A 21,161-nucleotide genomic window follows, 5' to 3' on the forward strand; every position below is an offset into this window, starting at 1 on the left:
CTGTGGAAACAGAAAGCCATTCTTATAAAGGGGGTTAAGGCGGCTGCACGGCAGAGGAGTAGATAGCGTTTTTACGAAAGCGATGATGCAGACTGACTCCCTCATTACCTCTTAGCCTGTCTGTCCATTTGATCTTAACTCTGCTTCAGCTCTGCTGCTGAGGAGGCAGTCTGCCATGAAGAAAGGCTCATGCTGCTTTTGTTGAAAGGTAATGGAGACAATTCATTTTCAACATTGGTCACAGCCAATGTGGCCAGGCCATGTTGAGTCACATGATCGGGATACTCCTCTGTTTGACAGGGAAAAGCAATGATTGGATGCCACTGGGGCACTGCTTCCTCAATAGACTATACTGGAAAGAGTTCAGTCTTTTCATAAAGTTAGAGAAAACATACTTTCAGTCCTACTCATCCTTTGGAATTGTCTCCCTTTGCCATTAAGCAAGATTTTTATAGAGTGTGTGAGTTGGTTCAGTGAAAATGAGCACATTACCCATGTCTCCTTTTCGACAAGTCCTAGAAGGTCATTCTGTACATGTCACCCCTGGTTACAGTGTCCGTACAGTACATCTCTCTGTGGAAGCTACAAACCCTGAAAGCACTACCAGCAGCCAGACTGGAAATGCCAGACGAGAATGACAGTCTTTTCTGTTCACCCCCAGATAATGTTCCGAAAAAGCCTAGCAAGACACTAGATAGTGTTTAGGGGCAGAGGATTCATTCACATTGCCACTAACTTTAACTGAATGCTACATTAAGCTGTTCTTACACTGAACAAACATATAAACACAACATGTAAGGTGTTGGTCCCATGTTTCATGAGCTGAAATAAAAGATCCCATACATTTCTCTCAAATGTTGTGCACAAATTTGTTTACATTCCTGTTAGTTAGCGTTTCTCCTTTGCCTACATTATCCAACCACCTGACAGGTGTGGAATATCAAGAAGCTTATTAAACAGGATGATCATTACACAGGTGCACCTTTAGCCGGGGACAATAAAAGGCCACTCTAAAATGAGCAGTTTTGTCACACAACACAATGCCACAGATATCTTAAGTTTTGAGGGAGCGTGCAATTGGCATGCTGACAGCAGGAATGTCCACCAGAGCTGTTGCCAGAGAATTAAATGTTAATTGCTCTACCATAACCCCCTTCCAACGTTGTTTTAGAGAATTTGGCAGTATGTCCAACCGGACTTACAATTGCCGACCATGGCGTTGTGTGAGTGAGCGCTTTGCTAACGTCAACGTTATGAACAGAGGGCCCCATGGTGGCAGTGGGGTTATGCTATGGGCAGGCGTAAACTATGGACATTGAACGCAATTGCATTTTATCAATGGCAATTTAAATGTACAGAGATACCATGACGAGATCCTGAGGCCCATTGTCCTGCCATTCATCTGCCGCCATCACATCATGTTTCAGCATGATCATGCACAGCCCCATGTCGCAAGGATCTGTAAACAATTCCTGAAAGCTGAAAATGTCCCAGTTCTTCCATGGCCTGCATACTCACCAGACATGTCACCTATTGTGCATGCTTGGGATGCTCTGGATTGAGGTGTACCAAAGCGTGTTCCAGTTCCCATCAATATCCAGCAACTTCGCACAGCCATTAAAGAGGAGTGGGACAACATTCCACAGGCCACAATCAACAGCCTTATCAACTGCATGCAAAGATGTGCTGCATGAGGCAAATGGTGGTCACACCAGATACTGACTGGTTTTCAGATCCAAGACCCTACTTTTTTTTAAAGGTATCTGTGACCAACGGATGCATATCTGTATTCCCAGTCATGTAAAAATCCATAGATTAGGGCCTCATTTATTTATTTAAATTGACTGATTTCCTTATATGATCTGTAGCTCAATTGTTGCGTGTTGCATTTATATTTTTGTTCAGTATAATTTGTTTCTTCATCATTATGCTTCATATTGTTGGCATACTCTCCCTCCTCTAGTTGTGTGCATCTTTAGGGTCATTTGAACCTAATTTGCATATGACACACCCACACCATGTAACATGGACAACCATGACCCATGTTCCTATGTGTTATGTAGGCATACCACCCTGATGCCACATTGAGGTAGGGAAATTTAGCTAATTATTATTATTATTTTTTTAAGTAGGTAGTGATAATTAGGCATCACGCTTATTAATTTTGGTTGTGTCCAGTATTCCTAATACATGTTCCTGCAACTTTGTGGTCTACTGTATTGAACAAGTCCCCCCTCACACACATTTTGGAGACCCTTTTCCAGATGTGTTTCATTGTGGATGTGAAATGGCTGCATTCATTATTACATTTCTGAATAGTGTAGATTGAATTCCATGAAATACATTCAAAGAGAAAATGGGTATGATATCCTTGAATGTGAACAATAGTACATTTTGATAAATTTTATATAGACAGCCAACATAGTAAATAGACTACCATGACCCATATTCCTATACCACCCGTAGTGCTATAATCAAGTAGTGTCAGTAAGGTACATACTTTCGTGATGTGAAGTAGCAGACCAGAATGAAAGTTTGATGAGAAATTGTTTTCACCTGGTCTTCTGAGAAATGCAATGCTCTGGAGATGCTGTTGCAATTAACTGACAATGGAAGAATAAGGAGTAGAGGGCATGAAGCTCTGTGCTTTCTCTTAAGGTCACAGTCAAAATGATGACCTCTTAGTTTCTGTGCAGTAGGTGTCCTGATATAGGAAGCCCCCTAGGCATTTTAAAAGAAATCAGAACAACAATTTGCATGATTCTGTATGAGATTACCCCACTGATAGAGTACATTGAGACAGCAGTCAGATGTGCTGTATGAAAAGAGGACTACTGGTTTTCACCACGATTGTCTCAGATATTTGTAAACAAATGGTTCTCTGCTGTCACAAAGGGGTCTCCTGCCCACAGCTGTGTGTCTCCAGTTGTTTGGCTGCACATCCCATTCTCACAGGAAAGCTTCTCTGCCGCCTGCTCCCTGTCTGTCTTACTAATCGCCTGACGTTATGCTGCTGGAGTCAACATGGAGTGAACCCATCCATCTCAGTCCACTCAGTTATACATGGACAGTGACTGGTATAATATAGAGGATTTTAAATCCCCATCCATACAAGTGTCTTGGATAGATGAAGCAGTTACTCATTACCCATCTTGTCCCCTTGGCGTAAAGAGTCACTGGTGGCTGTTAATCAACAGGGCTGATTTACTAAACTCTGCTCCATATGTTAGAAATATGCCCTTTCTTATTTCTCATTCAAGGAAGTGATTAAACCCCTAGATCCTCTACCCCTATCCCATTCATCTCTGCTCTGTCATGTATTCTTATACAGCCGCCTTGTGGACAGATTGCGCTGTAAGACGAGGGCCTCCCTCATCTTTATGTAGTGTGACGTCTGATGTGGTGTAGTAATACCCCATAGGATAATCGATTGTCCTGAGAGGTGGGTTTGCTCTGAAGGCACCTCATGCTCAATAACATGGTGTCGTGTCGTGCAGAGGCCAATGCTGGCAAGCTTTACACCACTCCAGCCAACGCTTTGCGTATGGTATCTTAGGCTCTGCCATGGAAACCCATTTCATGAAGCTCCCAACGAAGAGTTATTGTGCTGACATTGCTTCCAGAGTCAGTTTGGAACTCGGTAGTGGCCTACTACTTGTGACTTTGGGTAGTCCATGGATGAGACCAGTACTTTGTGTGCATAGGCATGTGTACTAAACCTACTGGCAGAGAAATATATATTTAAAAAATATATATATTTGACCGTTATTTAACTAGGCAAGTCAGTTAAGAACAAATTCTTATTTTCAATGACGGCCTAGTGGGTTAACTGCCTGTTCAGTGCTCTAACCACTAGGCTACCCTGGCGCCCATAATGAATTCAGTGGCCAACAAATGCATGTCAAACAATTGATCACTTTTTTCTTAGCTATTAGGGGCCCTGCCTTAAGGGCCCTGCCTTACACAGTATTCAGCCTTAAATAGATAACAAGGAAAACCAGTCTAAACATTCATTTATATGGTGATGTATAGGCCTACTGATTTAAGGTGCATTATATAGACTACTGACTGCTGTATCATGTTCTCTTTAACATTGTTGTGGGGCTTCCCCTCTGAGGAAACTACTAGACAAATACTAAATAAGCAAATTTTCCATTATTAATTATGAAAATATGATATGGCTATCTTTGGCATGTATTTTTCTCGGTCATGGGTGGCACACACTGGGATATGGGGGAGGGGAGGGGAGTGGGTGGGGTATATGCATTGTCCCATTTCCCCCTCACTGAAGAGACACACACGAAGGTACAGAAATATATGCCATTTACAGACACATGCATACATTGTGATATTGTTGTGTGGTGGTATTAAACATGTTGTATTGTAGATGTATTGGTGTAATAATGTTATATGATGTACTTTTGTATCTTTTGTTGTATATGTAATGTAAGTGTTTTTATATAGTTTTGGACCCCAAAATAATACTGACCTGGCTGACACCTGGCTGAACTGACCCTGACTCATTGTGACTTTGGCTAGTCCATGTATGAGACCAGTACCGTGTGTGAATAGGCATGTGTACCTGGCCTACTGGCAGAGAAATAATTATTTCAGTGGCCCATGACAGTGGCTTTTAAACACCCACAAATGCTTGTTAAGCAAGTGTTAATTGCAAGTGTTAATTGGCTTTTAAACACCCACAAATGCTTTTAAGCAAGTGTTAATTGATCACTTTTGTCTTGGCTATTAGTTGCCCATGACAGTGGCTTTTAAACACCCACAAATGCTTTTTAAGCAAGTGTTAATTGATCACTTTTTTCTTGGCTATTAGTTGCCCGGCTTTGAGCAGTATTCTGAGGTAACTATATAACAATGAAAACCAGCCATAACACTACCTTACATAGTGATGTATAGGCCTAGTGTTTTGTGGTGCATTATATGGGCTACTAAATGCTCACATCATATTTTCAGTGTTTATTTTTTAACACATTTGTGGGGCTTCCTCTCTGAGGACGCCTACTAGACAAATACTAAAAGAGCAAATTTTCCATGATTCCTCATCAAATCATGATATGGACTCTCTTTGGCATTTACATTTCTCGGTCATGGGTGGCACACACTGGAATATGGAGGAGGGGAGTGGGTGGGGTTTATGCAAATGTTCACATTAACATATATCTGGACTTATAGTTGTATAGTAGCCAGGTTTTCATGACTGGATAGATAGCATGATAAATGCCATGTTCTCTGTGCTCTCTGTTTGTCTCCTGTCTGATTGTGCCTAGTATTGTTGACATACCACTCCATAGTTTGGCTAGTCTAATTGTTCACAATTCTGGCCTAGTTTTCAGCCCAGCATTCTAGGATATGGACGTGAAAGTAAACAGCAGATTAAGCAGTTAATTCTACAGCCATGATTTTCTTGCCCAGGTACCCCCTCCCAGGCAAACCAGCGACCCATCATATGTTAGCAAAGAATATATATATCACGTCATCAGGTGAATGACAATTGTCCCCCACAATGAAATTGGGGAGGGGACTGTGGATCTGTCTCTGTCCATTTGTACGTTATTCACACAATATCTCAGACAGCACTGGGCCGATTTTGACTAAACTCGGGTGAATGATGTGTCTTGCCATAGAGATCCGGAATTTACAAAATTACATTGATTGGTCAAAAGTTTGAGCTATAGTAATTACGTATGGGTGGTCCCGGGAACTGAAGTGGAATATCTCTATTGACCCAAGGGGGGCACTGCATCATTTATCTGGGACGACTTGTTAACTGTTGCCTTGTTGCAAGAAGTAATCAACAATTTAAAATGACTAGATTTGGTGCATCATTTTTCATTGTTTTTACCTCCCCACATTATAATTGGAAGAGGAAGTGTAATCTCTAACATAGCCTATAAGCTAGAAAGGTTACGGCAAACACGTTTGCTAAGAACAGCTGTTTAGCTGGTTCAACAAAGACAATACATTTGTTATTTTCTTCAAAATAACATTTCTAATCAAATTTAGAAAAAATTCTAAATAATAAACAATTCAAACAATAAGCAATCAATCAACGTAAGTTAATGAAATGAGAAACTAACAAAAGACTAAAAAGAAATGCAGTCAATAAACAAAAACAGGTAACAATCATCAGGTTCCCAAGCTTTTTATAATCAAATCAAATACAAGCACACTTTAAAATGTTATTTTTTTCCATCATTGTAAGCCTACCACACACACACACACTAAAATATACATATATTAAACATAAGAATGAGTGTGAGTGTTTGTCACAACCCACCTCGTAGGAAGTGACAAAGAGCTCTTATAGAACCAGGGCACAAATAATAATATAATAATAATCAATCATTTTGCTCTTTATTTAGCCATCTTACATATATAACCTTATTTGTTCATCAAAAATTGTGAATAACTCACCACAGGTTAATGAGAAGGCTGTGCTTGAAAGGATGCACATAACTCTGCAATGTTGGGTTGTATTAGAGAGAGTCTCAGTTTTAAATCATTTCCCACACACAGTCTGGGCCTGTATTTAGTTTTCATGCTAGTGAGGGCCGAGAATCCACTCTCACATAGGTACATGGTTGCATAGGACATCAGTGTCTTAACAGCGCAAGAAATCTGGCAGTGGCTTCTGACTGATTAAATTTTCACAGAACCGCTTGTTGCAATTTCGATGAGGCTCTCTCTCTTGTTCAGATTTCGGTAAGTGGACTGGAGGCAGGGCATGAAAGGGATAACGAATCCAGTTGTTTCTGTCATCCGTTTCGGGAAAGTATCTGCGTAATTGCGCACCCTACTCATTCAGGTGCTTCGCTATATTACATTTGACATTGTTCGTAAGCTTGAGTTAATTTGCACACAAAAAAACATACAATGCTGGAAAGACCTGTGTGTTGTCCTTGTTAATCCAGACAGACAAGAGCTCTAAAGTTCTTTTAATCATAGCCTCAAGAAAAAACATCACCCAGTACCGTGTGTGAATAGGCATGTGTACCTGGCCTACTGGCAGAGAAATCAATAATTCAGTGGCCCTTAAACACCCACAAATGCTTGTTAAGCAAGTGTTAATTGAGCACTTTTTTCTTGGCTATTAGTTGCCTGGCTTTGAGGAGTATTCTGAGGTAACTATATAACGATGAAAACCAGCCATAACACTAACTTACATAGTGATGTATAGGCCTAGTGTTTTGTGGTGCATTATATAGGCTACTAATGCTCACATCATATTTTCAGTGTTTATTTTTTAACATATTTGTGGGGCTTCCTCTCTGAGGACGCCTACTAGACAAATACTAAAAGAGCAAATTTTCCATGATTCCTTATCAAATCATGATATGGACTCTCTTTGGCATTTACGTTTCTCGGTCATGGGTGGCACACATTGGAATATGGAGGAGGGGAGTGGGTGGGGTTTATGCAAATGTTCACATTAACATATATCTGGACTTATAGTTGTATAGTAGCCAGGTTTTCATGACTGGATAGATAGCATGATAAATGCCATGTTCTCTGTGCTCTCTGTTTGTCTCCTGTCTGATTGTGCCTAGTATTGTTGACATACCACTCCATAGTTTGGCTAGTCTAATTGTTCACAATTCTGGCCTAGTTTCCAGCCCAGCATTCTAGGATATGGACGTGAAAGTAAACAGCAGATTAAGCAGTTAATTCTACAGCCATGATTTTCTTGCCCAGGTACCCCCTCCCAGGCAAACCAGCGACCCATCATATGTTAGCAAAGAATATATATATCACGTCATCAGGTGAATGACAATTGTCCCCCACAATGAAATTGGGGAGGGGACTGTGGATCTGTCTCTGTCCATTTGTACGTTATTCACACGATATCTCAGACAGCACTGGGCCGATTTTGACTAAACTCGGGTGAATGATGTGTCTTGCCATAGAGATCCGGAATTTACAAAATTACATTGATTGGTCAAAAGTTTGAGCTATAGTAATTAACTGAAGTGGAATATCTCTATTGACCCAAGGGGGGCACTGCATCATTTATCTGGGACGACTTGTTAACTGTTGCCTTGTTGCAAGAAGTAATCAACAATTTAAAATGACTAGATTTGGTACATCATTTTTCATTATTTTTACCTCCCCACATTATAATTGGAAGAGGAAGTGTAATCTCTAACATAGCCTATAAGCTAGAAAGGTTACGGCAAACACGTTTGCTAAGAACAGCTGTTTAGCTGGTTCAACAAAGACAATACATTTGTTATTTTCTTCAAAATAACATTTCTAATCAAATTTAGAAAAAATTCTAAATAATAAACAATTCAAACAATAAGCAATCAATCAACGTAAGTTAATGAAATGAGAAACTAACAAAAGACTAAAAAGAAATGCAGTCAATAAACAAAAACAGGTAACAATCATCAGGTTCCCAAGCTTTTTATAATCAAATCAAATACAAGCACACTTTAAAATGTTATTTTTTTCCATCATTGTAAGCCTACCACACACACACACACTAAAATATACATATATTAAACATAAGAATGAGTGTGATTGTTTGTCACAACCCACCTCGTAGGAAGTGACAAAGAGCTCTTATAGAACCAGGGCACAAATAATAATATAATAATAATCAATCATTTTGCTCTTTATTTAGCCATCTTACATATATAACCTTATTTGTTCATCAAAAATTGTGAATAACTCACCACAGGTTAATGAGAAGGCTGTGCTTGAAAGGATGCACATAACTCTGCAATGTTGGGTTGTATTAGAGAGAGTCTCAGTTTTAAATCATTTCTCACACACAGTCTGGGCCTGTATTTAGTTTTCATGCTAGTGAGGGCCGAGAGTCCACTCTCACATAGGTACATGGTTGCATAGGACATCAGTGTCTTAACAGCGCAAGAAATCTGGCAGTGGCTTCTGACTGATTAAATTTTCACAGAACCGCTTGTTGCAATTTCGATGAGGCTCTCTTGTTCAGATTTCGGTAAGTGGACTGGAGGCAGGGCATGAAAGGGATAACGAATCCAGTTGTTTCTGTCATCCGTTTCGGGAAAGTATCTGCGTAATTGCGCACCCTACTCATTCAGGTGCTTCGCTATATTACATTTGACATTGTTCGTAAGCTTGAGTTAATTTGCACACAAAAAAAACATACAATGCTGGAAAGACCTGTGTGTTGTCCTTGTTAATCCAGACAGACAAGAGCTCTAACTTCTTAATCATAGCCTCAAGAAAAAACATCACCCAGTACCGTGTGTGAATAGGCATGTGTACCTGGCCTACTGGCAGAGAAATCAATAATTCAGTGGCCCTTAAACACCCACAAATGCTTGTTAAGCAAGTGTTAATTGAGCACTTTTTTCTTGGCTATTAGTTGCCCGGCTTTGAGCAGTATTCTGAGGTAACTATATAACGATGAAAACCAGCCATAACACTAACTTACATAGTGATGTATAGGCCTAGTGTTTTGTGGTGCATTATATGGGCTACTAAATGCTCACATCATATTTTCAGTGTTTATTTTTAACATATTTGTGGGGCTTCCTCTCTGAGGACGCCTACTAGACAAATACTAAAAGAGCAAATTTTCCATGATTCCTCATCAAATCATGATATGGACTCTCTTTGGCATTTACGTTTCTCGGTCATGGGTGGCACACATTGGAATATGGAGGAGGGGAGTGGGTGGGGTTTATGCAAATGTTCACATTAACATATATCTGGACTTATAGTTGTATAGTAGCCAGGTTTTCATGACTGGATAGATAGCATGATAAATGCCATGTTCTCTGTGCTCTCTGTTTGTCTCCTGTCTGATTGTGCCTAGTATTGTTGACATACCACTCCATAGTTTGGCTAGTCTAATTGTTCACAATTCTGGCCTAGTTTCCAGCCCAGCATTCTAGGATATGGACGTGAAAGTAAACAGCAGATTAAGCAGTTAATTCTACAGCCATGATTTTCTTGCCCAGGTACCCCCTCCCAGGCAAACCAGCGACCCATCATATGTTAGCAAAGAATATATATATCACGTCATCAGGTGAATGACAATTGTCCCTCACAATGAAATTGGGGAGGGGACTGTGGATCTGTCTCTGTCCATTTGTACGTTATTATAATATATAATAATATATGCCATTTAGCAGACGCTTTTATCCAAAGCGACTTACAGTAATGTGTGCATACATTCTACGTATGGGTGGTCCCGGGGATCGAACCCACTACCCTGGCGTTACAAGCGCCATGCTCTATCAACTGAGCTACACAGGACCATATTATTCACACGATATCTCAGACAGCACTGGGCCGATTTTGACTAAACTCGGGTGAATGATGTGTCTTGCCATAGAGATCCGGAATTTACAAAATTACATTGATTGGTCAAAAGTTTGAGCTATAGTAATTAACTGAAGTGGAATATCTCTATTGACCCAAGGGGGGGCACTGCATCATTTATCTGGGACGACTTGTTAACTGTTGCCTTGTTGCAAGAAGTAATCAACCATTTAAAATGACTAGATTTGGTACACAGTATTCAGCCTTAAATAGATAACAAGGAAAACCAGGCTAAACACTCATTTATATGGTGATGTATAGGCCTACTGATTTAAGGTGCATTATATAGACTACTGACTGCTGTATCATGTTCTCTTTAACATTGTTGTGGGGGTTCCCCTCTGAGGAAACTACTAGACAAATACTAAAATAGCAAATTTTCCATTATTAATTATGAAAATATGATATGGCTATCTTTGGCATGTATTTTTCTCGGTCATGGGTGGCACACACTGGGATATGGGGGAGGGGAGGGGAGTGGGTGGGGTATATGCATTGTCCCATTTCCCCCTCACTGAAGAGACACACACGAAGGTACAGAAATATATGCCATTTACAGACACATGCATACATTGTGATATTGTTGTGTGGTGGTATTAAACATGTTGTATTGTAGATGTATTGGTGTAATAATGTTATATGATGTACTTTTGTATCTTTTGTTGTATATGTAATGTAAGTGTTTTTATATAGTTTTGGACCCCAAAATAATACTGACCTGGCTGACACCTGGCTGAACTGACCCTGATTCATTGTGACTTTGGCTAGTCCATGTATGAGACCAGTACCGTGTGTGAATAGGCATGTGTACCTGGCCTACTGGCAGAGAAATAATTAATTCAGTGGCCCATGACAGTGGCTTTTAAACACCCACAAATGCTTGTTAAGCAAGTGTTAATTGATCACTTTTTTCTTGGCTATTAGTTGCCCGGCTTTGAGCAGTATGAAAACCAGCCATAACACTAACTTACATAGTGATGTATAGGCCTAGTGTTTTGTGGTGCATTATATGGGCTACTAAATGCTCACATCATATTTTCAGTGTTTATTTTTTAACATATTTGTGGGGCTTCCTCTCTGAGGACGCCTACTAGACAAATACTAAAAGAGCAAATTTTCCATGATTCCTCATCAAATCATGATATGGACTCTCTTTGGCATTTACGTTTCTCGGTCATGGGTGGCACACACTGGAATATGGAGGAGGGGAGTGGGTGGGGTTTATGCAAATGTTCACATTAACATATATCTGGACTTATAGTTGTATAGTAGCCAGGTTTTCATGACTGGATAGATAGCATGATAAATGCCATGTTCTCTGTGCTCTCTGTTTGTCTCCTGTCTGATTGTGCCTAGTATTGTTGACATACCACTCCATAGTTTGGCTAGTCTAATTGTTCACAATTCTGGCCTAGTTTCCAGCCCAGCATTCTAGGATATGGACGTGAAAGTAAACAGCAGATTAAGCAGTTAATTCTACAGCCACGATTTTCTTGCCCAGGTACCCCCTCACAGGCAAACCAGCGACCCATCATATGTTAGCAAAAAATATATATATCACGTCATCAGGTGAATGACAATTGTCCCCCACAATGAAATTGGGGAGGGGACTGTGGATCTGTCTCTGTCCATTTGTACGTTATTATAATATATAATAATATATGCCATTTAGCAGACGCTTTTATCCAAAGCGACTTACAGTCATGTGTGCATACATTCTACGTATGGGTGGTCCCGGGGATCGAACCCACTACCCTGGCGTTACAAGCGCCATGCTCTATCAACTGAGCTACACAGGTCCATATTATTCACACGATATCTCAGACAGCACTGGGCCGATTTTGACTAAACTCGGGTGAATGATGTGTCTTGCCATAGAGATCTGGAATTTACAAAATTACATTGATTGGTCAAAAGTTTGAGCTATAGTAATTAACTGAAGTGGAATATCTCTATTGACCCAAGGGGGGCACTGCATCATTTATCTGGGACGACTTGTTAACTGTTGCCTTGTTGCAAGAAGTAATCAACAATTTAAAATGACTAGATTTGGTACATCATTTTTCATTATTTTTACCTCCCCACATTATAATTGGAAGAGGAAGTGTAATCTCTAACATAGCCTATAAGCTAGAAAGGTTACGGCAAACACGTTTGCTAAGAACAGCTGTTTAGCTGGTTCAACAAAGACAATACATTTGTTATTTTCTTGAAAATAACATTTCTAATCAAATTTAGAAAAAAATCTAATGAATAAACAATTCAAACAATAAGCAATCAATCAACGTAAGTTAATGAAATGAGAAACTAACAAAAGACTAAAAAGAAATGCAGTCAATAAACAAAAACAGGTAACAATCATCAGGTTCCCAAGCTTTTTATAATCAAATCAAATACAAGCACACTTTAAAATGTTATTTTTTTCCATCATTGTGAGCCTACCACACACACACACACTAAAATATACATATATTAAACATAAGAATGAGTGTGAGTGTTTGTCACAACCCACCTCGTAGGAAGTGACAAAGAGCTCTTATAGAACCAGGGCACAAATAATAATATAATAATAATCAATCATTTTGCTCTTTATTTAGCCATCTTACATATATAACCTTATTTGTTCATCAAAAATTGTGAATAACTCACCACAGGTTAATGAGAAGGCTGTGCTTGAAAGGATGCACATAACTCTGCAATGTTGGGTTGTATTAGAGAGAGTCTCAGTTTTAAATCATTTCCCACACACAGTCTGGGCCTGTATTTAGTTTTCATGCTAGTGAGGGCCGAGAATCCACTCTCACATAGGTACATGGTTGCATAGGACATCAGTGTCTTAACAGCGCAAGAAATCTGGCAGTGGCTTCTGACTGATTAAATTTTCACAGAACCGCTTGTTGCAATTTCGATGAGGCTCTCTTGTTCAGATTTCGGTAAGTGGACTGGAGGCAGGGCATGAAAGGGATAACGAATCCAGTTGTTTCTGTCATCCGTTTCGGGAAAGTATCTGCGTAATTGCGCACCCTACTCATTCAGGTGCTTCGCTATATTACATTTGACATTGTTCGTAAGCTTGAGTTAATTTGCACACAAAAAAACATACAATGCTGGAAAGACCTGTGTGTTGTCCTTGTTAATCCAGACAGACAAGAGCTCTAAAGTTCTTTTAATCATAGCCTCAAGAAAAAACATCACCCAGTACCGTGTGTGAATAGGCATGTGTACCTGGCCTACTGGCAGAGAAATCAATAATTCAGTGGCCCTTAAACACCCACAAATGCTTGTTAAGCAAGTGTTAATTGAGCACTTTTTTCTTGGCTATTAGTTGCCCGGCTTTGAGCAGTATTCTGAGGTAACTAATATAACGATGAAAACCAGCCATAACACTACCTTACATAGTGATGTATAGGCCTAGTGTTTTGTGGTGCATTATATGGGCTACTAAATGCTCACATCATATTTTAAGTGTTTATTCTTTAACATATTTGTGGGGCTTCCTCTCTGAGGATGCCTACTAGACAAATACTAAAAGAGCAAATTTTCCATGATTTCTCATCAAATCATGATATGGACTCTCTTTGGCATTTACGTTTCTCGGTCATGGGTGGCACACACTGGAATATGGGGGAGGGGAGTGGGTGGGGTATATGCATTGTCCCATTTCCCCCCCACATGATATCACTGAAGAGACACACACGAAGGTACAGACACATGCATACATTGTGATATTGTTGTGTGGTGGTATTAAACATGTTGTATTGTAGATGTATTGGTGTAATAATGTTATATGATGTACTTTTGTATCTTTTGTTGTATATGTAATGTAAGTGTTTTTATATAGTTTTGGACCCCAAAATAATACTGACCTGGCTGACACCTGGCTGAACTGACCCTGACTCATTGTGACTTTGGCTAGTCCATGTATGAGACCAGTACCGTGTGTGAATAGGCATGTGTACCTGGCCTACTGGCAGAGAAATAATTAATTCAGTGGCCCATGACAGTGGCTTTTAAACACCCACAAATGCTTGTTAAGCAAGTGTTAATTGATCACTTTTTCTTGGCTATTAGTTGCCCATGACAGTGGCTTTTAAACACCCACAAATGCTTGTTAAGCAAGTGTTAATTGATCACTTTTTTCTTGGCTATTAGTTGCCCATGACAGTGGCTTTTAAACACCCACAAATGCTTGTTAAGCAAGTGTTAATTGATCACTTTTTTCTTGGCTATTAGTTGCCCGGCTTTGAGCAGTATTCTGAGGTAACTATATAACAATGAAAACCAGCCATAACACTAACTTACATAGTGATGTATAGGCCTAGTGTTTTGTGGTGCATTATATGGGCTACTAAATGCTCACATCAAATTTTCAGTGTTTATTTTTTAACATATTTGTGGGGCTTCCTCTCTGAGGATGCCTACTAGAAAAATACTAAAAGAGCAAATTTTCCATGATTCCTCATCAAATCATGATATGGACTCTCTTTGGCATTTACGTTTCTCGGTCATGGGTGGCACACATTGGAATATGGAGGAGGGGAGTGGGTGGGGTTTATGCAAATGTTCACATTAACATATATCTGGACTTATAGTTGTATAGTAGCCAGGTTTTCATGACTGGATAGATAGCATGATAAATGCCATGTTCTCTGTGCTCTCTGTTTGTCTCCTGTCTGATTGTGCCTAGTATTGTTGACATACCACTCCATAGTTTGGCTAGTCTAATTGTTCACAATTCTGGCCTAGTTTTCAGCCCAGCATTCTAGGATATGGACGTGAAAGTAAACAGCAGATTAAGCAGTTAATTCTACAGCCACGATTTTCTTGCCCAGGTACCCCCTCCCAGGCAAACCAGCGACCCATCATATGTTAGCAAAGAATATATATATCACGTCATCAGGTGAATGACAATTGTCCCCCACAATGAAATTGGGGAGGGGACTGTGGATCTGTCTCTGTCCATTTGTACGTTATTCACACGATATCTCAGACAGCACTGGGCCGATTTTGACTAAACTCGGGTGAATGATGTGTCTTGTCATAGAGATCCGGAATTTACAAAATTACATTGATTGGTCAAAAGTTTGAGCTATAGTAATTAACTGAAGTGGAATATCTCTATTGACCCAAGGGGGGCACTGCATCATTTATCTGGGATTTAACACAAGAGTTTTTTTGTGACAAAACTATAGGTAGAGTTGAAAATGTGATGGAAACACATTGAACATCCGATTTTTATTCCGTACATGAAAACTTAAGTGAAAAAGTACATTTTTGTGCAGTACATCATCAAGCATTGATTTGGATCAGTTTGGTGGAATCGCACAACTGGTTGGAAATGTGCATATTTTATTTATGCATATTTTAGAATATTCACATGAAAATCTGTCACCAATTGGATGGAAACCTAGCTAGTGATTCTTCAGTTTTGTTCAGCTGTCACTAAATTCCAGCTAAAATAAGCACAATAACATGGTTAAGCAGACACACAATGAATCAATCACATTACTCAGTACTCAGGAAAGAGGATTTCTTTTCCACAGCATCATCAATAATCTGATGTACTGTGTGCCATCACTGGATCACCCCACTGTAGGTGAGTGGGTGAGGAAAATGATGGGTTAGGCCAGACAGGTTTACCCGTCAGACCAATCAGAAATGGTCCTATTTGTGGGTTATCACAGAAAGGAAGTTATACATCTGATGGGTTCGAGAGGAAGGTCTGGGAGAGGCTCTGGATTGGACCAGATCTCCTGACTCAGGGACGTCATACGTCCCACGCAGCCACAGGCTCCCTCAGCTCTAAAATGTGGTGTATAATGTGTGTGACAGCCGGACTGGAGGAGGACTGGACCCTAGCCATGGCACAGGGAGAGAGATGCAGACCTAGGTTTTCTATCTCCTTGTCTGTGTCTAAATCAGGATAACACTGAATGAATCAGCAGACTGACACCTGTGTGATAGCAGGTGTGCTATAAATTCCCCAGGGATGGAGATCATTTACTTTATCTTTGGCTGACAATTGGCCCTTGCTAAGATGTCAGTATAATAATTATATAATCAAAACATATTGGCCCTTGCTAAGATGTCAGTATAATAATTATATAATCAAAACATATTGGCCCTTGCTAAGATGTCAGTATAATAATTATATAATCAAAACCTATTGGCCCTTGCTAAGATGTCAGTATAATAATTATATAATCAAAACATATTGGCCCTTGCTAAGATGTCAGTATAATAATTATATAATCAAAACATATTGGCCCTTGCTAAGATGTCAGTATAATAATTATATAATCAAAACATATTGGCCCTTGCTAAGATGTCAGTATAATAATAGTACAATCAAAACATATTGGCTATTCTTAACAGCAGTCAGTATAATAATAATATAATCTAAACATATTGGCCCTTTCAAACAGCAGTCAGTATAATCAAAACACATCAGTTTATTCTTTGACAAAGCTGTGGTGGTGTGGGGGCTTCTTCTTTGAGGAAACCTACTAGACAAATACTAAAAGAAGGAAGTAATTCCATATTTGCTATGAAGTCAAGATAAGCTCTATACTTGGCATGGGTGGCAGACATTGGGGTGTATGGGGGAGGGGAGGGGCGTGGTATATGCAAATTGTACTGTAGAATAACATCCATCCCCCAGGTTTATCTATCTTTGTGGACAGTGTAGGAAGGAACACAGGGACCAGTCTAGAGATTCTTTATATGATCTCCCACCGACTGTCTTAGGACACACATGATCTACCGACTTCTACCTCAGGCAATCAAGAACATGTTTGTTCATAGCTTTGACTAGAGAAAGACAAAGACAACAGTATAGAATGGAGACTGTTTATTATTGATGTTTGAGCTGCCAGGCCTTTTTCTAGACAAGACTCCATGGGACAATGTACTGTTATGACCATATAGGGAAGAATGTGTGTCATTCATAACTTTGACTGACAGCCGAGCACATATTTTTTAATACTTTCAGAAGAACTTATTGTTTAACAAATACTTTCTTTGTTCATTACCCTAGTTTCTTTTTTATAGCCATGTGTCTGCCACATTCCACTTGTTCTGAAACACCACAGTTGATGTGTGTTTTTTGGGATCGTCCACAATCCTCTCAGGTGTTTTTAAAGTGTTTTAAGTTACACTGTGTTGCTTCCTTCAGAACCAGCACAGGCCTGATCATATTCCCTCATGTATTATAACACACAGATATAGCTCTTCAAGTGTGTTCACTGTCATATCATAATCCACAGCATAGCACTGTCAACAGGGATTAATCATGGGCTTTGGAGAGGAGAGGAGAATACCGCATTGCTACAGCAACACACATTCTCTGAAAACACACCCAGCTGGTTTAGACAGAATCTTGACAGAACCCTGAACCTAACAGAAACCTCTGTTCCTCCATACACACATGAAGAGGATGTGTTGTTCCCTCAGTGTTTCTCTCACCTATAGGAGAACACTGTCAGAACCCTTCTGTCCTGAGTAACTCCTGCTGTGTGTGCACATATTGAGAAGTGATGCGGTACTCAGCGGTAGCCATGTGATTAATTACTGTTGTTTTATCTGTTGTCTAGCTTTATGCCAGTATATAGAGGCTACTAAATTCAGAGATGGGGCCAGAGGATTGGCGAGTGCAGATGAAGGTAACCCCCACCAGCCCCCCTCCTCAGAATGACCTCACCTCCGCTTGCTCCTTTAACCTGACACGCCCTTGTTTCACAGCACTCTCCTTTTGTTGATTTGTAATGTTTCTGAGAACCCAGTTCTGCACAGGTGAGGGGAACTCTGCAAGCACTTTTCCTTCTGTCCTTCCTCCCTCTTTCCACCCTTCCCGGTCCTCCCTCTCTCCTCCTACTCATTCTTCCTCTACCTCCTCCTCCTGCTCTACCTTCACCTCCTCTTTTGGAAGCTAGCTACTGAACAACAAGCCAATCTTTTTGACAATCACTGCGTCTCTACCTCTCACACACCCAGTTCTACCTACATGTACAAGCGCTGGTGTTGCTTGGCCAATGTGTTCTCTCCCCTTCCACTCTGAATGACTTATCAATCATGTCTTGGTGTGTGCATCACTTCTGCTTTCACTGTGGATCTGAATCAATTTAATTTGTGTTGGTTTGTTTGATTGATTGATTGTTTTGCGGGTTGCTTTGCCAGTATTGCCATAAAAGCTGTCACTTTACTGGTAATTCTATATGTAGAAGTTTGTTTTCTTATAAGCAACAAGCATTGTCTTTTTCTGAATAGATTTATACAAACAAAACCATTATTATTATCTGACTATTTGACCTCTTTGGCAGCGGTTACTTTCCTTCACTGACCCAGTACAGGATGCTGTTGACAGCTTTACATGATGCAATACAGCCTTTCTCTCCAGACCACTGTGCTCACTTCCTATTTCCTGTGAGGAGGGTTGTCTTGTGCCTCAAGTCTGCTTCTGATTGGGCCTCTGAATCCTTTTGAACTTCTGTTGCTCTTTGGGCCCTGAGTCCTGAATTATTTGCTCTCTCTTTTTTCTTCTGTCTTTCTCTCTGTCTCTCTATTTCTCCCTCTCTTTCAGGTGAGAATTTTGAGCAGAGTCCACTACGGAGAACCTTTAAATCCAAAGTTCTAGCGCACTACCCAGAGAATGTAGAGTGGAGTCCCTTTGACCAGGATGCCGTTGGCATGGTAATGGAACTGCGGAATGTGTAACTAACACAAAGTGTATTTTATTTGAAGCTATACCCATTTCTGTTTCCAGGGTTTACATCTGTATATCATTATGGGTTAGAACCTGTATTGTTTAGCTGACCAACTAACCTGATCTATTACCTCATCTCTCAGCTGTGTATGCCAAAGGGTCTGGCCTTCCGCACGCAGGCGGACACACGTGAGCCTCAGTTCCACTCCTTCATCATCACTCGGGAGGATGGCTCGCGGACGTACGGCTTTGCCCTCACTTTCTACGAGGAGGTGACCAGCAAGCAGATCTGCAGCGCCATGCAGACCCTGTACCACATGCACAATGCTGAACAATACGACATCCTGCACACCCCCACCACCCCGCGGTGCCCCGAGGACCAGCTCCACCTCCAACCCCACCCTCTCAACCCCCACCCCCAACACACGCTCCTCCCCACGCCCTCCATCTCCCGGCTGCAGCGCTTCAACTCCTACGACATCAGCCGCGACACGCTCTACGTGTCCAAGTGCATCTGCCTCATCGCGCCCATGGCCTTCCCCCAGGCCTGCAGGAAGGTGCTCCAGCAGCTCCACCAGGCCGTCTCCTCCCCCCAGCCCCCACCCCTCCCCTTGGAGAGCTACGTCTACAACATCCTGTACGAGGTGCCCCTGCCTCCCGCCGGGCGCTCCTTGAAGTTCTCGGGGGTGTATGGGCCAGTGGTGTGCCAGAGGCCCAGCACGGCAGAGCTGCCTCTCTTTGACTTCCCTATCAGCCAGGTGTTTGAGCTGCTGGGGGTGGAGAACATCCTCCAGCTGTTTACCTGTGCCCTGTTGGAGATCCAGATCCTGCTCTACTCACAGCGTAAGTCCTTACTTAGGATCTTTCTCTCCGATCTGCTGAACTTTCTGTGGTTTTCTGTCTATTGTCCCCAAGCATCGCTTTTAGAAGGGATTGTGATTTGTTATTTCAACAGAAATACTGACATTTTAGAAGAAATCAGAAATAACAGTTGTGGTTAGGATCTTTGGTATGTTCATTGGAACTATTATCCAGGCAGATTAAATAAACTATCCTGTGATTCCATTAAAGGCCCAGTGCAGTCAACAACTCAATTTCCCAGTGTTTTATATATATTTCCATGCTATGAGTTTGTATTAATACTGTGAAATTATGAAAATGATAATGGACTTTTAGTGTGAGAGCTGTTTGAAAAGACAGCCTGAAATGTATGCATGTTTTGGTGGGATGGAGTTTTGGCCTTCCATGGTGACATCACCATGCGCTAAATTTGTTAATAGACCAATAAAGTTAGAGTTCCAAACCTCTCTGCCAATAACAGATAACAGCTAGTTTTCCCCTCCCTACCCAGACAGTCCTAGCAAAATTCTTGCTTGAGACATTGCCCTTTGCTAACAATCTATTTTTATATATTTTTTTAACCATTTTAATTTGAAACAATCACATTAAGATACAACATTGTCATCCAGGAGTTATTTGATGTTGAGATAAAAATGGCTGCATTGGATCTTTAAGGAAATCTGTGTTCTTCCCAGTTTATGTAAATGTTAGTTTCTCCTCATGGGCTCTCAGCTCAGGCTGTGTGTGTGTGTGTGTGTGTGTGTGTGTGTGTGTGTGTGTGTGTGTGTGTGTGTGTGTGTGTGTGTGTGTGTGTGTGTGTGTGTGTGTGTGTGTGTGTGTGTGTGTGTGTGTGTGTGTGTGTGTGTGTGTGTGTGTGTGTGTGTGTGTGTGTGTGTGCTGGTGTGAGTTGCTGGGGTAAACAGGCTGTTTTGCAGCAGCAGTGTGTGTGCTGTGATCAGGCCTTTGTTTCCCCCTGCTCATGTTCAACCCCAGGCCCACACTGAGAGAGATCGACAGTGAATAGGGACACATTCAAGAGGACCTTTTTGGGAGGAATGAGAAATATTTAGATATGACACAGGTCATTTAGCACATATAAAAATGAGATCTACAGAATTGATAGAAACAGGTCTTCCACTATGTGTGAAAAGAAACAGCATTATACATAATAAATCAGCTCCAATCAGGAATTGTTTTGTTCAGAGACCAATGTTGGAGGTTTTATACAGAATGGTGTATTCTTCTTCCATGGAAGCAGACTGGGATTGACTTTGATCAGAGTCAGTGGAGT

At 40.7% G+C, this 21,161-nt stretch overlaps 1 protein-coding gene, 6 non-coding genes and 1 pseudogene across 10 annotated transcripts in view; 1 reads left to right on the plus strand and 7 right to left on the minus strand.

Annotated features, from left to right (window-relative positions):
* The window catches only part of LOC124033615 (DENN domain-containing protein 5A-like), a 62,710-nt gene that overhangs the window by 10,597 nt on the left and 30,952 nt on the right, over positions 1–21,161 (plus strand). For 2 of the 4 annotated variants that reach the window (XM_046345710.1, XM_046345712.1), the window contains exons 2-4: positions 17,922–17,990; positions 18,908–19,017; positions 19,174–19,873. In XM_046345710.1, coding sequence (XP_046201666.1) covers positions 17,922–17,990; positions 18,908–19,017; positions 19,174–19,873 — 879 coding nt within the window. The remainder of the gene's footprint in view (positions 1–17,921; positions 17,991–18,907; positions 19,018–19,173; positions 19,874–21,161) is intronic. The other 2 variants (XM_046345711.1, XM_046345713.1) reach the window with 1 other exon arrangement.
* On the minus strand, positions 4,994–5,048 carry LOC124034748. Its single transcript, XR_006838635.1, has one exon. It is a non-coding gene; the product is annotated as a U7 small nuclear RNA (small nuclear RNA).
* Positions 7,274–7,328, minus strand: LOC124034749. Its single transcript, XR_006838636.1, has one exon. It is a non-coding gene; the product is annotated as a U7 small nuclear RNA (small nuclear RNA).
* On the minus strand, positions 9,529–9,583 carry LOC124034750. The gene has a single exon (XR_006838637.1). It is a non-coding gene; the product is annotated as a U7 small nuclear RNA (small nuclear RNA).
* Positions 11,394–11,448, minus strand: LOC124034751. Its single transcript, XR_006838638.1, has one exon. It is a non-coding gene; the product is annotated as a U7 small nuclear RNA (small nuclear RNA).
* Positions 13,818–13,872, minus strand: LOC124034752. The gene has a single exon (XR_006838639.1). It is a non-coding gene; the product is annotated as a U7 small nuclear RNA (small nuclear RNA).
* On the minus strand, positions 14,725–14,779 carry LOC124034753. The gene has a single exon (XR_006838640.1). It is a non-coding gene; the product is annotated as a U7 small nuclear RNA (small nuclear RNA).
* LOC124034756 lies at positions 16,810–16,868 on the minus strand (annotated as a pseudogene).

The sequence above is a fragment of the Oncorhynchus gorbuscha genome, linkage group LG04, assembly GCF_021184085.1.
Source record: "Oncorhynchus gorbuscha isolate QuinsamMale2020 ecotype Even-year linkage group LG04, OgorEven_v1.0, whole genome shotgun sequence".
NCBI classification, from domain to species: Eukaryota; Metazoa; Chordata; class Actinopteri; order Salmoniformes; family Salmonidae; genus Oncorhynchus; species Oncorhynchus gorbuscha.